At 40.0% G+C, this 18316-nt stretch overlaps 1 protein-coding gene across 1 annotated transcript; it reads left to right on the top strand.

The window, feature by feature from the left end:
• Positions 1–10000: 10000 nt before the first annotated feature.
• On the top strand, positions 10001–16577 carry LOC122046150 (heat shock protein 90-6, mitochondrial-like). Its single transcript, XM_042606695.1, has 20 exons — positions 10001–10265; positions 10708–10911; positions 10985–11058; positions 12051–12176; positions 12279–12372; positions 12465–12548; positions 12647–12790; positions 12879–12992; positions 13195–13257; positions 13353–13427; positions 13510–13614; positions 13972–14103; positions 14178–14270; positions 14358–14435; positions 14552–14806; positions 14908–15010; positions 15439–15613; positions 15707–15812; positions 15907–15996; positions 16098–16577. The coding sequence occupies exons 1-20, from the start codon at positions 10167–10169 to the stop codon at positions 16290–16292; spliced, it is 2409 nt and encodes an 802-aa protein (XP_042462629.1). The 5' UTR covers positions 10001–10166; the 3' UTR covers positions 16293–16577.
• Positions 16578–18316: the final 1739 nt, after the last annotated feature.

Below are 18316 nucleotides of genomic sequence, written 5' to 3' on the forward strand. Positions count from 1 at the left end.
GTGCCTCCAGCTCTGCTGCGTGCGCTGCATCTGCCTTGCACTCGAGGTGCCTCAAGCTCCATGAGGGTGCCTCGGGTACCATTCATCCGAAGCTAATCTTGCTCCTTTGTCCCTGCAAAACATGTTAGTCCACAAACCAACTACATATTCTGCAAAACAAAGTTAGCACACACAATAAACATAATAATGGGAAAGTTTGACAGTCACGGACTATCAGGTTCTGACTTCGGATTTCCGACCGGAAACCCTAGGTCGAACCGACGTCTACTGTTCTATCTTCCGGGGAACGCGTTCTCACGTACTCCACTCAGGAGAGCATACTGTTGGTTGCTACTCGGAAAACCTATAGGTTCCACTGTACAAAAAATTTGTACAAAGGTCTGAACCTTTTCCTAGCTACCATGTGTTCTTTTAAATTAAATTTTGGATCGCCTGCGGAACTTAACATGTTTGATCCAAAACTTAATCTATTTGTTCTTTTAGGTTTTGACTTGGATCTCCTGCGGAACTTAACACGTTCGACCCAAGTCTCCTTAAGTTATTAATTCCATTAAATATTAATTTCCATAAAAGGTTCCCAGTACTGACGTGGCGAGACACATGGCCTTCTTGGATATGGGAGCAACCACCACCGACTAGACAAAACCTTTAATAGAAAGCTAATATTTAATTTCCTTAAATAACTTTAGGTTAACCAAAAAGAACAATCAAATCACAAGGAAAAGAAAGAAACAAAAGAACACAACTTCGAAAAACATATTCGAAATTCTAGAACGTAAGCCTCTTGTATTTGGTATTATTTCCATAAATAACTAGCATGATGCGGAAAAGGAAAAACTACTAGTTATACCTTCTAGAAAGACCTCTTGATCTTCTACCGTATTCCTCTTCTAACCTCGAACGTTGTGTGGGCAACGATCTTCCGAGACGAGAAACCACCAATCACCTTCTTCTCCTCCTAGCTAGGTTCGGCCAACAAAGAGGAAGCTTCACCAAGGAAGAAAATAAAAACACTAACCAAGCTCCAAGAGATGCTAGCTTTTTCTCCTTCTTCTTCTTCTTCTTCTCCGAGTAGTATCCGACCACCACAAGAGCTCCAAGGGAGAGGGAGAGGTTCGGCCACCACAAGAAGAAGAGAGGGAAAGGGTGTTGGCCGGCCACACCAAAGAATAAGAGAGGAAGAGAAATAATAAGGGTTGTCACATGAAGGCACCCTCACCCCTTCTTTTATATTCCTTGGCCTAGGCAAATTAGGAAATTTAATTACAATAAAATTTCCTCAATTTCCTTGACATGATTTAATTTAGAAAAATAAAATAAATTTTCCAAATCAAACTTCAATGGTCGGCCACATCATTGGAGAACAAATTGGACAAGTTTTAATCAACAATTAAAACTTCCTAATTTATTTCCGGAAATTTTAAAAAATAAAATTTCTCTTTAAAATCTCTTCATGGTTGATAAAAGGAAATTTCTATAATTTTAATTTTATCAACATGTGAATAATTTTTAAAGAGAAAATAAAACATCTCTCCAATCTACAAATAAGGAAAGAGATCTAATCTCTTTCTTTAATCTTTTGTAGATCTTTTACAAGAGATATATTTTATTTTTAATTCTCTTTAAATTATATCTTCCACATAATAATAAAAATTAAACTTAAATTTCTTTTTAATTTAATTTGGCCGGCCCTACAAGCTTGGGTTCAAGCTAGGGCCGGCCACCCAATTTTATACCTAGGTCGGCCCTAGCTTGTTCCCAAGCTAGCTTGGCCGGCCCCTATTGGGTGGGTATAGAAGGTGGGTATAGAACTCTATAAATAAGAGGCTACGATAGGGACCGAGAGGAGGAATTGATTTTGGTCTCCCGATAAAATTAAGCATCCCGTGTTCGCCCCGAACACACAACTTAATTTTATCAATGATAATTCATTCCACTAGAGAACTATCATTGAACTACCGCACCAATCCCAAATTACATTTTTGGGCTCCTTCTTATTATGAGTGTGTTAGTCTCCCTGTGTTTAAGATATCGAATGTCCACTAATTAAGTGAGTTACTGACAACTCATTTAATTAATGTCTAAGTCCAAGAGTAGTACCACTCAACCTTATCGTCATGTCGGACTAAGTCCACCTGCAGGGTTTAACATGACAATCCTTATGAGCTCCTCTTGGGGACATTATCAACCTAGTATCTCTAGGACACAGTTTCCTTCTATAATCAACAACACACACTATAAGTGATATCATTTCCCAATTTATCGGGCTTATTGATTCATCGAACTAAATCTCACCCATTGATAAATTAAAGAAATAAATATCAAATATATGTGCTTGTTATTATATTAGGATTAAGAGCACACACTTCCATAATAACCGAGGTCTTTGTTCCTTTATAAAGTCAGTATAAAAGAAACGACCTCAAATGGTCCTACTCAATACACTCTGAGTGTACTAATGTAATTATATAGTCAAGATAAACTAATACCTAATTACACTACGACCTTTTAATGGTTTGTTCCTTTCCATTCTGGTCGTGAGCTACTGTTTATAATTTATAAGGTACTGATAACATCATCTTCTGTATGTGACACCACATACTATGTTATCTACAATATAAATTAAATGAACAACTACAAACAAATGTAGATAATTAGACCAAATGTGATTCTTTATTCATAATGAATGTTTACAAAGCTTAGGCTTTCAGTATACACTCCAACACATACTTGATGCCAGTCCGGTCCTCCAAACTGACTAGACTTTTCGCCTAGGGTTGCCACCCCTAGGATCTAGGATTACCATCCCCTAGGGTTTTTCGCCACCTAGGGTTACCACCCCTTAGGACCTAAGGTTATCCCCCCTTAGAATTTCCTTCACCTAGGGTTATCACCCCCTAGGACCTAAGGTTACCGTCCCTTAGGATTTTTTACCTGCCTAACCACAGTTAGGACTTTCCTACAAACTCATTCAACATATCAGATAACAAATAACCTTAACTTTGAATCCCTTTGCCATTATCAAAACTAGGGTTCGATTGTCGGATGCTTCCCGCACCAACATTGGGATCACCCGCCGATTATAATTATGCTTCATACATTACCGGTAGGCCGTTAGCCAAATGGAGGCTTTTGCCCGCGTTTCGTCCACCAAGTCGAACTCCATGTGCCTCCGTTCAACGTTCCCTTCGTCGTAGAGTTGCACTCGATCAAAATCCACTCCAACCTCCACTGGGACGACTATTTCGCCACCGTACACCAACTACAATGGGGTTACGCTGGTCGCCTCTTTCGGAGTCGTGCGAAGAGACCATAGCACGATGGGGAGCTCGTCGACCCAACTGCCCCCCATGTGGTCGAGTCGAGCACGCAAGACTCTAAGAATCTCCCAATTGGTGACTTCTCCTTGTCCGTTGCCCTGGGGGTAGGCCACCGAGGTGAAGGATTGTTGGATGTGATAGCCTTCGTATTATTCTCTAAGCTCCCGACCGGTGAACTGCCTCCCATTGTCAGATACAAGTCAGCGTGGGGTTCTGAACCGGCAGATGATATTTTGCCAGATAAATTTGATGACCATCCGTTCGGTGATTATAGCTAGTGGCTCGGCCTCGACCCACTTTGAGAAGTAACCGCCACTAGCAGGAACTTGTGCTGACCGGTTGCTATAGGGAAAGGTTCCACAATATCCATACCTCATTGGTCGAACGTGCACGATACTGTGGACACTTTCATCTCCTCGGTCGGTTGATGTAGCAAGTTATGGTACTTCTGGCAGGACAGGCAAGTGGCTACCGTCCAAGCGACATCCTGCTGGAGGGTCGGCCAGAAGTATCCAGCTAGAAGTATTTTTTGGGCTAATGCGCGGTCGTCCGGATGACCTTCACAAGCGCCTTGGTGCACTTCATTCAAGATGTAATCGATGTCTTCTGGTCTGACATACCTGAGTAGGGGTCGGGAGAAAGCTTTCTTATAGAGCTGGTAACCGATCAGCGTGAATCGACCGACCCTCTTCTTTATCATGCGAGCATCCTCTGGATCGGTAGGTACAGTTCCCGAACGTAAGAACTCTGTTAGGCCCGCCCTCCAGTCGTTTGGAAAGGTGATTCCCTCCATACGGTCGATGCGGGCCACCAGCAATACTTGCTCGATCAGCTGACCTATGACAATCAGTGTTAATGAGTTGGCTAGCTTTGCTAACTCATCCACCGTCTGGTTCTCTGATCGGGGGATCTTCTGTATAACCACTTCTTGGAAGTTGGCCTTCAGCTTTTTAAAGGTCTCTGCATAGAGCCTTAGTCGTGTACTACTTATTTCAAAGGATCTGGATAGTTGCTGGGTGGCGAGCTGGGAGTCCGAGTGGATGAGGACTTTATCATCTCTCACGTGTTGAACTGCTTGCAGGTCAACTATCAATGTTTCATACTCTGTTTCATTGTTGGTAGCTCGGTAGTCCAACAGGACGGACAGCTGCATCCGGTCTTCTCAAGGTGAGATGAGGATTAAGCCAATCCCGCTGCCCTGCCGAGTGGACGAGCCATCCACATATATCTTCCATGTCATTGGTGGTCTGTTACTCTGGACTTCTATAACAAAATCCGACAGGGCTTGAGCTTTGATCGTTGCTTAGGGCTGATATTGGATGTCGAATTTGCTAAGTTCGGTTGTCCATTTGATTAGCCGTCCGGACGCTTCGGGATTGAGGAGAACTCTTCTCAGAGCGTTGCTAGTTATCACTATTATTGAGTGCGCCAAGAAGTACGGACGAAGCCTTCGTGCAGCGAGTACCAATGAATAGGCTAATTTTTTGAGACTGGTGTAGCGAAATTCAACGCCCTTCAATATATGACTCAGAAAATATATATGTTACTGATCCTAGCCGCTCTGCCTGATTAAAGTCGATCCAATGACATGTTCATTGGATGACAAATATATCCAGAGCATCTCACCCGCGACTAGCTTGGCTAAAACAGGTAGTGATCTAAGATATGCCTTCAGCTCCTCCAGCGATCAGTCGCACTCGGCGTCCCATTAGAATTTTGTGGCTCGGCGCAGTATCTTGAAAAATGGCAAGCTCCGATCGGATGACCTGAATATGAATTGGGACAATGCCGTGATCTGACTGGTCAGCCTCTGAGCTTCCTTTAAGTTTTGAGGCGAAGGCATGTTCTGCAGAGCGTGGACCTTACTGGGGTTGGCTTTGATGCCCCACTCGGTGACAATGTAACCTAGGAAGCGACCACTCTTTGCGTCGAACAGACACTTGCCTGAGTTCAGCTTTATCCTGTATGCTCTTAACGTCCGACAAGTTTCGTCAATATCTATGTATAGGTCATCCGCTCGGAGGGATTTGATGAGTATGTCATCAACGTATACCTCAATATTACCGTCGATATGCCGTCAGAATACTTTATTCATTAACCTTTGATAGGTGGCTCCAACATTCTTCAGTCTGAATGACATGACGTTGTAGCAGTATGTTTCGTCGGCCGTGATGAAGCTAACATTCTCTTGGTCCTTTCGGCCGAGCGGCACCTGATGGTATCCTTGATATGCATCAAGCATACAGATCAGCTTGCAGCCTGCCGTCGAGTCTACCAGCTGATCTATCCTGGGCAGAGGATAGAAAACCTTCAGGCATGTCTTGTTTAAATCATGGAAGTCGATACAGACCCACAATTTGTTGCCCAGGCCCAGACCCATCGAGAATTGAACTTCCCTAATGTGTTCGGCCTCCAACAGCTTTTCTATCTCCGCCCAGATGATCACGTTCTGCTCCGCGCTGAAATCCCTTCGCTAAAATCCCTTTTCCTTTGCTTGACCGGTCGAGCGTCTGGTCGGACGTGCAACTCGTGTTGGGCCACGCTCGGGGAGATGTCGTGTAGCTCATGTGTCAACCATGCGAACACATCATGGTTTTTCTTGAGGCAGACGATTAATTTCGCCTTCTGCTTCTCCTCCAGGTTGGCAGCTACAAAAGTCATGGCTTCCGACCTGCTTGGGTAGATCCATACCTCTTCCTTTTCCTCATATACCAAGGTGGGAGGTTTCTCGGTAATAATGTTCACCTCTTGCCGTGGAGCCTTCCGTGCTGCTCTGGCCTCGGCCTTGACCATCTCCACGTAGTATCGCGAGGCGGCCAGTTTGTTGCCCTTGACCTCGCCCACCTGGTCATCTACTGGGAACTTTATCTTCTAGCAGTAAGTGGATACTACCGCTCAGAATTTGTTGAGGGTCGGTCGGCCCAAAATGACGTTGTAGGCTAAGGGTGCGTCCACAACTATGAAGTTGGTGGTCCGGGTCCTCCTCAATGGCTCTTCTCCCAACGACATGGACCAGTCTTGCTTAACCGATCGGTAAGACTCCATTGCCCGCGAACCCATAGAGCGGGGTTACCATGGGCAGCAGTTCGCTGCGATCGATCTACAGCTGATCAAACACATTCTTAAAAATGGTGTTCACTGAACTCCCCGTATCGACGAAGGTCCGGTGAATGGTGTAGTTGGTGATTACCGCTCGGATGATCAAAGCATCATCATGAGGGATTTCGACCTCTTCTAGATCGCCGGGGCCGAAGCTGATCTGAGGCCCCTCGACCTTCCCTTTACTGTATCCGACAGCGTGGATCTCCAACCGCCAAGCGTATGATTTTCGGGCCCGGTTGGAGTCTCCGCCGGTCGGTCCTCCGATAATCATGCCTATCTCTCCCTGGGAAGCGTTGTTTCTATTTTCCTCTTCCCGGGCGGATGACCTATTCCGTTCGGCCTGGACCTTGATGGATCGACTTCTTCCCTCCGCTGATGGTGATGACGCTCGGGCTCCCTTCTTTCTTCTCGTCGTTCGGTTGAGCGGTGGTGATCTCGTTGATCAGGAGATGGAGAGTGACGGCGATATCCCCTGGGGGCCGGTCGGCTGACGATTAACGTCAGTTCTCGGCAGTCCCGTGTGTTGTGCATTGCTGACTGGTGGAACGAACAAAACATAAGCGCCCATACCTTGTCCTTGGGCGCTTTAGGCCAACCAGACGCTACGTATTGTACGACGTGTGCTCTGGTTTCCTAATGCAGCCGTGCTCCGTCAGCCCACGGTCCTTTGGGCGACATATGACTATTAGTCAGTCGACACTTGGTCGGTGCTGAAGGCTCGGTCAGCACCTCCTTCCTTCTGACTGCTTAGGTCTCTTCCACATTGATGTACTCGTTGACCTTTTTCAACATGTGATCGAAGTCCCGAGGCGGCTTCCGGATGAGCGAGCGAAAGAAGTCCCCTTCAGCGAGCCCTTAGGTAAAGGCATTCATCATGGTCTCAGACAAGACCGAGGGGATATCCATGATCACATGGTTGAAGCACTGGATGTACGCTCGAAGCGCTTCCCTGGGCCCTTGTTTTAGGGTGAAGAGGCTGACGCTTGTCTTCTGGTAGCGTCGGCTACTGGTGAAGTGGTGCTGGAAGGTGGCTCGGAAGTCTTTGAAACTTCATATAGAGCCGTTCGACAACCTTCTGAACCATCACTGTGCCGATCTGAAGAGAGTTGTGAGAAAAACTCTGCACTTTACTCCGTCTATATACTGGTGAAGCGTAACCTCATTGTCGAACCGATCCATATGATCATCTGGGTCGGTTGCCCCGTTGTACGTCTCGATCGGCAACGGGGTGTAGTGTTGAGGCAGAGGGTCTTGCAAGATTTCCTCTAAGAACTGTTTGTTGATCCGTTCGGGGGATGCGACGCTCCAGGGCGCCTTTCCTTTCCTCTCATCCCGCATGTGCGCCTTTGTCAGAAGATGCCCCCCGCTCCTGATGCGCTTGAGCTATCTCCGAGGGGGTTTGGAACAGAGCCCGATGGAAGGGGATCGGCGCGGGCGGTGCTTCCCCTTGGGCGCTGGTCGGCCTACGGTTCTATCCCCATACGGAGAGTTGCTCTGCTCGGTCTTCTTGCCCCGCTCGCCGATCGGCCGCCGAGGCTGCCGGTTGCGGTGCTAGCCGATCGGCTATCGCTTGTTGTTGCTGCTCCATCATCTTTGCTGCCCGTGCTTGCACGAGCATCTCCAACTCCTCTTGCGTGAGTGTCACAGTGGTTAGCCATCCAACGTCTTCTATTTCCTCGGCTTGCATTTAGGTGACGTTTCCACAGACGGTGCCAAATATGATCATGTCCGAAAGTCAAGGAGGTGGATGTTGGGGACGTGGCGCTCCTGCTGACCTCCAAGGGACTTCGCTATCGCCTGCAACACAAACAACGTCAGTGCAGAGCCAGGGAAGAGGTCTCTGACGATGTTCCTCCGACGCTCAAGTCAGTCTCCAGTGAAGCAAGAAGCAGAGGAAACTGTAGCGCAACTGCAGAGATCGTGAGAAAAGTATACCTCTGTCGATGCCTGTACCCCCCTTTATATAGGGCTTCTGTAGCGTGTGTGCATGCTTCTTAAAGCGGGCACACTGTCCCAAATTTTCCCTGAGGGGACATATCAGTAAAGTGTCCCTAACACATTACCTTAACGGCCCGAGCATATATCTGAAGTGACAGTGGAAGCTTTCGTTGTACGATTTTCTGCCTGACCATGCCACCTGTTGGCGATACTAACTTCCAAAAAAATATCGAAGGATATCCCGCAGTGTTTGTTGCTCAATCGAACGGGATGACCGCTCGACTGAGAGTTCCTCGGTTGGAGTCTCCGTTGTCTGGCCGATGAATCTACTACTTGGTTGAGCAGGGTGGTCGCTCGGTCGATACTTCCACTGTCCGATTGTTGTACGCGCACCTTGACCGAAAGGGATAGTCGCTTGACTGTAGTAGCGTTGTTCATGTGTGGGCTGCTCGACTATGACTCTACTCTGCTGATGTTCCGGGTATTGATGTAAGTCCGAGCGGGATAGCCGCTCAGTCTGCTTTTGCAGACACTTGACGTTCATTCTTGTCTTGAGCATCCTAGTTCAACTGGTGGCCGAGCTAGTGATGATGTCGTATTAGACCTTTTATATCTCGGTCGGACGAACCACTCGTCCGCTCGCCCAATGATAGGAGCATTGATCGTCTTGACTTTGACATCCATTATGACGAAGACCTTTTCCAAGGTCTGCCTCTCCTTATCACCGCATTATATATATATATATATATATATATAAATAATAGTGGAATAGAAAGAAGAAAAATTATATAAATATGATAGATATATTCATAGGATATCTTATACAAATGGATTTAAGAACGAAAGATTTAAAATTCAAAATCGATCAATTGCCCTCCTTAATCGGAGGACTTAGCCATTCCCCATTTTTATATCATATAACAAATATTATTATTATAATTTATTAAAGTAATGTATAAGATAATTTTAGTCATAATTTTTTTAATGAAGTTAATAAATATATTTTAATAAAAAAATAGGTTGAAGTTTTTTTTATTGTTCTTATATAAATAATATTATCTTATCATTAATAACAAATACAAAAAAGTAATGCATCTATAATTATGGTAATTTTTAATTAAAGATAATAAATAAAAAAGTAATAAAAAATCTTAGAAAAAAAATTCAAGATAAATATATAAATTAATGATCCATTATTTTTATTTTTTTAGGCCTTATCACTTTATATATTTATTCTGAGTTTTTTTCACTATATATTATTTTTTAAAATTAAAATAGGTAAAAAATTTAAATAATTAAATTATGAAGGAAAAAAGTAAGAAAACTTTTAAAACATAGTTACGTGTGAGAAATTATTATTATTTTTAGATTTTGAGAAAAGATTATACTAAAGTAAAAAATAATTAAAGGGGTGAAAAATTTATTAGAGAAATATAAAATAAGTTACAAGTTAGTATTTCAAAATTAAATACAATATAAGTCGTAATGTCACTCATATGTGCAGTAAATGGGGAATATTTTTTTTTATAAATTATGAGAATACAATATAAATATTATAAAATCTGTTCTGATTGGATGAACTATATAACGGTCGCGATCGCGCCACGTCGACCATGAGTCTCCGAAGCGTCCACAAGCAGAACCCAGAGGCCAGAGCTCCGCACAACCAAACCCTACTCCAGAAGCTTCCACTGCTCCGCTAAAACCCTAAACCCGCCCCCATTTACGTCGTCGCCGCTCTTCCTCATCTCACTGTCTCCCTCCTCCTAGGCACCATCGGCGAAGACAACACCGGCTGTAGCAGAGATGCTCGGCGCTTCGAGGCGATCGATGGTCTCCGCGGTGCAATCCGCCGGAGTCCGTTGCCGCGCCGTGGTGCCCCTTCTCTCCGCCTCGTCTCCTTCGGTGAGTTCAATAAATGTTGCAGCTTTGCCCATTTCCACGGGAGATAGGATTAGATGCTTCCCAAAAGTTGAGGTTGTTGGCTGATATGAGTGGTTGATGCTGATTAGGCTTGTCAACGTAGTTCCTCTCTTTTGAGATGAAACTTAAATTTAGTCAATAGAAAATTTCTTCTGTGGCGAAGTTCATCTACTTGATAAAATGAATTGGAAAGCTTTTGTGATATGATCTGTTCCTTCTCCTCGACTATTGGAATCGGGTAATATATTAGCAGTAAATGATGATATCGTTCTCTTTTTTACTCGGACACTGTGGTGAAACTTTTACTGTTTGTGCTACCCAGTTAACACAATCAGTCAAGTGCATGAACTTATGTTGAGTATATAAAATAATCATAATTATAGCTTAGTCGGAGTAATATAATTGGCGTCTTCTAATTTTTCAGGCAACTGAAACTGAATACCGTATTCCAGAGGTTGCACCATACAGGTTCCTTTCGACACTCTCTGCACCTAAAAGTAACGGAACCAAGTTTGGGATGCACTTGAGCTCGAGGTACAGCATGCTTGTTTGTAACCGTCTGGAATCAACTGCAGCAGCATCTGATTCATCTGAACCGCCAAGTGAGAAGTTTGAGTATCAGGCTGAGGTATGCTAATTGAAGGGCCTAATCTATAATTCTGTATAGATACAAACTGATCTGAGTCTCTTATAATTAACAGGTTAGCCGCTTAATGGACCTCATAGTACACAGCCTATACAGTAATAAGGAAGTGTTCCTGCGAGAACTGATCAGGTTGGTGTTTGCTTCTCTTTTGCACTATGTTTTTACATACCTAAATGTTTTTGTAAACTGAGTTTCTTATCATGTTTGCCACTTATCTTGTTGATGATACTATTGGTATTTATGAATTTAAACAATAAGTATGCTTCTAGTAGTAGAGACATTAAATATTTTTGAACATTCTGAGACATTGTTGTAACTTTGTTCCTAGGAATAAGTTATTATAGAGTCCTAACTATTCCCAAATTCCCACTTAAATTATCTAATTAGTGTCGAAGAACAAAGTTGCTACAAATGGGTTCTGTTCAAGTTAAATGAAATCACAGTAACTCTAGAGGTGATATTCTTGAATTTTGATAACTGTCTTACATGTAGTTTCTTTTTGCTGTTATGTTAATTGGGTGTATTTTGACATATGTCTGTGCATCTTAGCACTATTATCTCATTTTCTTATTTTTTTAACTCCAACAAAATGTGCCCAAGCCTGTTGTATGTTTAAATGAGCATTGTTTTGAGATATGTTCAATTTTACCTGTGAAATTCTATTTCATGTTAATCATGCATTATCTTTGTTTTGAAAATAGAACTTTGAAATGATACAGTTTTTGTTTGATATTTTAATTATGCATAGAGGAAGTCATTTTCTCCTTAGAACCCATTCTACCTGTAGGCCTAAATGGTTACTTATGATTATATAATTAAATTGCTTATCTAACACTTGAAGAATGTCATTTGCATGGATATAGAGATTTTATTTGAAGCAATGTAGAATCTCCAGATAAAAAATAGTAAATAAAACAATTATAAAAATATTAAAATGAAAAATCTTGTTTATCTTCATATGCTTCTCTCTTTGAAATGATCATTGAATATCTTTCTCTTTCTATATTAAAAGTTCCATCCTGTAAAACATTGTTATCTCATTAATGTAAGTACTTATTTCCCTTGATATTCTGCTGGTTTGCTTCCTGCATTTTTTGTAATCTTGTTCAACACAATTTCAGTAATGCAAGTGATGCCCTTGATAAGTTACGTTTTCTAAGTGTCACGGAGCCTGAACTTTTGAAGGATGCTGTTGATCTAGACATTCGTATTCAAAGTGATAAAGACAATGGGATTATCACAATCACGTAAGTACTACTGCTGAAAAATACGAGTGGCCATGGTAATCACTTTTTTTTTTGACATTTATGAACAACCATGGTTGAACCATGATTGTTTCTCTTCATCAGTGATTCTGGGATTGGTATGACTAGAGAAGAGCTTGTTGATTGTCTTGGTACGATAGCACAAAGTGGAACCGCCAAATTTTTGAAGGCTTTGAAGGTATATGCACCCATTATTCTCCTTTTCTTTTATTTATTATCATTGCATATCTTATCTTTTTTAATGTCTCATGTGTTTTGCCTTGTTTACAGGATAGCAAAGATGCTGGTGTCGATAGCAATTTAATTGGTCAATTTGGTGTGGGCTTTTATTCATCATTCCTTGTGTCTGACAAGGTATATCCATCATTTTTTTTGTAATTTTGACTTGGTAAGAGCCAATTTACTTTTAGTTATGACAGCATTAAGCATAGGTCTACTTTGTTTCCTAATAGGTAACTGTTTCAACAAAAAGTCCGAAGTCTGACAAGCAGTATGTATGGGAGGGAGAAGCTAATGCCAACTCTTACACAATTAGGGAAGAAACTGACCCAGAGAAGTTACTTCCGAGAGGAACACGTTTGACATTGTATCTTAAGGTCTGTGGTATTGATTTGTAGAAGATAGCAAAGTTTCCTATTTTGCTTGTCATGGTTTCGATCTTACTGTTGACTGTTACTCTTGTAGCGTGACGACAAAGGTTTTGCTCATCCTGAACGGATTCAGAACCTTGTGAAGAACTATTCTCAGTTTGTTTCTTTCCCAATCTACACATGGCAAGAGAAGGGTATTACAAAAGAGGTAAGGGTCAAGCTGTCACTGGACATTGCAAAAGTGCTTACCAGTTAATAGAGTCTGTTGGTGCAAACAATACTGTGAAATTAATCTAAACCTTAAGAAACTAATTTAAACCTTTCTTCCAGCTTTTTGCAATCAATCCTGGAATTTATTTTAAGTTGATTTCTTCCTAACAGTCTTGGGTTTGTGGCTTTGTTTGTACAAGGTTGAGGTAGATGAGGATCCAAGTGAATCCAAAAAAGAAGGTGATGAAGATCCAAATGTAGAGGTATCTATAATGTGGTCACTTTGTGATTTTGCACATTTCATGGTATTTTTAACTAATAATTTGTCTATCTATGTTTGCTCCGATGTTCCTTACAGAAGAAGAAGAAAACTAAGAAAGTTGTTGAAAGATATTGGGACTGGGAGCTCACTAATGAAACCCAACCTATATGGGTGAGCATTATCGGAGATATAAAATGTCCAATATGATTTAGTAACTGTTCTTTGTTTATTAATAAACATTCTGTTTCTGCAGCTACGAAATCCTAAAGATGTGACTACTGAAGAGTACAATGCGTTTTACAGGATGACCTTTGATGAGTATGTTGATCCTCTAGCCTCGTCACACTTCACCACTGAGGTATTTGTTTTATTACCCACTTGAATTTTAGCTAATCATGTATTATTTTAAATCAAAGAGCTGGCCATATATACACTTGCGCGGGCTTCATTTTTACTAGAGAGAATTTCAGATTTAAAAAAGCTTCTAAATTGATTTCCCATATAGAGTTTATCAAAAGATTCAAGTTGTTTCTGTTGTTCTTAGGATGTAATTGGCTTAATCTTTTTTGTTATAATTTATAAATTGCAATAGTGGTCGCTCTTTGTTTTCATTCAAGTTTTTTTTTTTTTCTAAATATGTCAAATTTGAAGATCTTGAAGTTTCCTACCTATATTTTATGTGTGCTTTGATTGATATTTTTTTTTTTTGCTGCAGGGTGAGGTGGAATTTCGGTCCATCCTTTTTGTTCCATCTTTCAAGAAGGATGAAATTATGAACACAAAAACCAAGAATATTAGGTTATATGTTAAGCGTGTTTTCATATCTGATGACTTTGACGGGGAACTGGTATGGATCTGTTTCCTGAACATGTTGATTTCATTTCACTGAAAACTATACTGACACTCTAATGCTTTTATTAGTTCCCGAAATATTTAAGCTTTGTGAAGGGTGTTGTTGATTCAAATGATCTTCCTTTGAATGTGTCACGTGAGATCCTTCAAGAGAGTCGCATTGTAAGTGTTCCTGCAAATTGTAAATTTTGTAAGAAATGTCTCTCCATTTGTATGACTTTGCATCACTGATTCTCATTTATTCTCTAGGTGCGAATCATGAAAAAAAGATTAGTTCGAAAAACCTTTGATATGATACTGGGCATCTCTCAGAGTGAAAACAAAGAAGTCAGTCTTTTTGTTGGCCTCAAATCTGGTTTTCTGGAAAAATAAAAATAATTATTTGTCAACAGTTTTCCTCTTATTCTGACTTGAATTTTGCTAACATTTCCTTGTAACTTCAGGATTATGAGAAATTCTGGGAAAATTTTGGCAAGTACTTGAAGTTAGGTTGCATTGAAGATAATTCAAATCACAAACGCATTGCTCCACTTCTGAGATTCTTTTCTTCTCATGCTGAGAATGAGCTTATTAGCTTGGATGAGTATGTTGAGAATATGAAGCCAGAACAGAAGAATATCTACTATATAGCGGCAGACAGTTTAACTAGCGCTAGGAATACACCTTTCTTGGAGAGACTTGTCGAGAAGGATTATGAGGTATTTTACAATATGGTTTTTGGGCATGCTCATTTTTGAAAATTTTTTTATTAGTTTGGTGATGTTTCTAACTTTGTTGACATGAATTTCTTATTTTCCAGGTTTTATTTTTAGTTGATCCTATGGATGAGATAGCTATTCAGAATCTGAAATCTTACAAGGAAAAGAATTTTGTTGACATCAGCAAAGAAGACCTGGATCTAGGTTGTCCTTCCTGATCTATATCTATCCTTTCATTGTTGGTGGCCAACATGAAATCTTAAATTTTATATCCTGGATAACAATTTAAACGCAATGCTTAAAAATATATCTGAAAAGAAACGTGCAATATATAAAATTTAGCGTTCCATGGTTCTGAAAGTGCTATACTGTTCTACCAAAACGTCAATGAATGCCTTGTTTTACGTGTTTTCACCAAAAGAATATTATTGTCGTAATTGTTACCCTAAACATAGGGGAACAAGATAGTAAAAGAATACTTATAGCAGGGAGATCATAGGCAATATCAGAAATTTTTTAACTACTGCTGAAGTTATACAGTAGATAGTAATCATTATTCTGGTAAATTGCATAATAGTATGCTATATCTTTTCTGTTGCCTTCTTTACACTCTACGCAAATTCTCCTTGCAGGTGAGAAGGACGAGGAGAAGGAGAAGGAAATCAAGCAGGAATTTGGCCATATGTGTGATTGGATCAAGAAGAGGTTGGGTGAGAAGGTTGCTAATGTCCAGATATCCAGTCGCCTTAGCACCTCCCCATGCGTACTGGTGTCAGGTAAGTTTGGATGGTCTGCCAACATGGAAAGGTATGCAAAAAAGTGACATTTCAGCTCCATGCAAGTTGCATTTTGTGTTTGGGAACATATCACATTGACAAAAAATTTTTTGGGTTCCTGCAGGTTGATGAAGGCACAAACACTTGGAGACACCACTAGCTTGGATTTTATGAGAGGAAGGAGAGTATTTGAAATCAATCCAGGGCATTCCATAATTAAGGATTTGAATGTACGTCTGCCTGTTCTATTTAGTAGCTTCATCATTCCTTTCATAAGATATTAGTGTTCGTTGACCTCCACTGATCTCTAATGTCATAATGCAGGTGGCATGCAGGAGTAACCCTGATGATCCTGAGGCGCAGAGAGCCATAGACTTGTTGTATGACACAGCCTTAATCTCAAGTGGTTTCACGGTGAGTATTTTTTTCCCTAATTATTGCATGTTCTAACAACTACACGAGATTATTCTTACTAATTCCTTTAACTTTGTTTTTTTGTCCGCTTTATTTTTTAGCCGGAAAATGCCTCGGACTTAAGTAGCAAGATCTATGAGATGATGGGTACTTCTCTCGCTGGCAAATGGACAGCTACTTCTGCCAATGTGCAACATAAAGCAGCAAGCAGCTCTTCTTCACCTCAAAACTCAGAGCCACTGGAAGCTGAAATTGTCCAACCACTCGAACCTGAAAGCCAGAAATTCTCACAATAACACACTCAGGATCAAAGCCAAAGCATATCAATAGTTCTTATGCAAGACAGTTTCAGTTTTGTTCGAGTATGTGTAATATGCTCTAAGTTGTGGGTTTCCTCTCCCGGCTACAAGCAAACATTACATTACATTTGATATCGCTGTGTTGAAGTAAGACATCTTCCTGGTATTATCACTTTGTGGGCAACCATGAAGTGCTCAAAGTAAGACATCAAAGCCCTAAAGTAAGATGAGTGTTTTAACTTTTTTATTAATTGTTAAAATAGTTATTAACTTTGATGGTTACATTGCAAGGCCCCCCTAGCTAAACATCAACTAGTTAACCTGGGACAGATTTGTCATGACAGTGGGGAATCCACTGTCAGCTGGGCTCAATAAATGAGCCACATAATTGAGGAAAAAGTATTAGTGTCATAATCTACATGCACACTAATGTCCATAGTAGACTGAGGTACACACCTGAGGAGAGCACCATTAGGACACACGAAAATAAATTGACTGTTGCTTGAATGCAATCAGAGAGCATTGATGTCCTATGTGATGTTATGTTTCAAATGGTACTAATAAATTTAAAAAAATATATGTAAGAAGATACTATTTTAATTAAAGTGCTTTAAGCTTTTTACATGATAGGTGCCAAGATTTTTCTTAGATTTCGAATGAAAGCCATCATATACATTATCAACAATGAAATAGATAGAGTCGCTTCAAATTCAACTACAAGTTCACCAAATAGCAATGCACCTTTTCTTTTCATCCAAGCAACATTATTTTTCGTAAGTTTTAGCCGTCAGATGTGTGCACTATTTTGTAGATTGAATTAGTTTTAATAAAATTAAAATGTTTTTTATTAATATTTAAATAATTTTAACTATTAACTACTTTTAAAATACTGTTTCTTTTAATGTTAATGAAAATAGAAGGCGTCTTTTAATTTATCTCCTCACAAATTCTACTCAATTCAGATTCGGTACGCAACTTAAATCGAATCCTTCCTGTGGTGGGACCCAATTTATTGACCAATCAACAAAGGTAGGTCAGCATCCATTTGCCGAAGTTAATTCAATACCAAAGCGGAGCCATTCCCAGACGACTGGCTACTTTTATAGCCGGCTGCCTCCACCAACAACAGCCACAGGTGGGGTCAGGGCACGGCCAGAGGCACCACACTAAATTAATTTTTTTAAAATTTTATTATAAAAATCCCTAATGACAATTTAAATTTTACATACCATCCCCACTCATAAAAATTTTTATTTCCACTCCCTACATGTAAAGTTTTATTTACTTCAACTCCCTCATGCAAATATTGTGACATAATTGCCCCTCAGATTTTTAGGTACAAAAGGTCCAAAAATAAATATAATTCCTCTTAAATTCAGCATTTTACATTAGAATCGAGTATATTTTCTATTAAATTGAGTATATTTTTTTTTCTGTTTTAATATAATTCCTCTTAAATTCAGCACCATGTAAAAAGAAAATTTAGTATATTTTCTATCCAATTAAGTATCATTTAAAGAAAATCTAGTATATTTTCTATCAAATTGAGTATCATTTAAAGAAAATCTAATATATTTGAGTATATTTTCTGTTAAAATTGCCCTTAATATTTTTAGGTATAAATAGTCTAAAAATGAGTATAATTTCTATTAAATTCAACATTTTAAACTAGAATTGAGTATATTTTATATTTAATTGAGTACGACTTTTTTCTTATTTAATATAATTCCTCCTAAATTCAGTACCATTTGAAAAAAATCTAATATATTTTTTATCCAATTGAGTATCATTTAAAGAAAATCTAGTATATTTTCCATCCAATTGAGTACCATTTAAAGAAAATCTAATATATTTTCCATCCAATTGAGGTGGAAAAAGAATCGTACTCAATTTGATAGAAAATATACTAGATTCTAGTTTAATGTACTGAATTTAAGAGGATTTATACTTATTTTTAAATTTTTTATACTTAAAATATCAGGAGTAATTAGATAAGTATATTAGATTAGGGAGTGAAAATA

Source organism: Zingiber officinale, chromosome 2B (assembly GCF_018446385.1).
Source record: "Zingiber officinale cultivar Zhangliang chromosome 2B, Zo_v1.1, whole genome shotgun sequence".
Classification (NCBI taxonomy): Eukaryota; Viridiplantae; Streptophyta; class Magnoliopsida; order Zingiberales; family Zingiberaceae; genus Zingiber; species Zingiber officinale.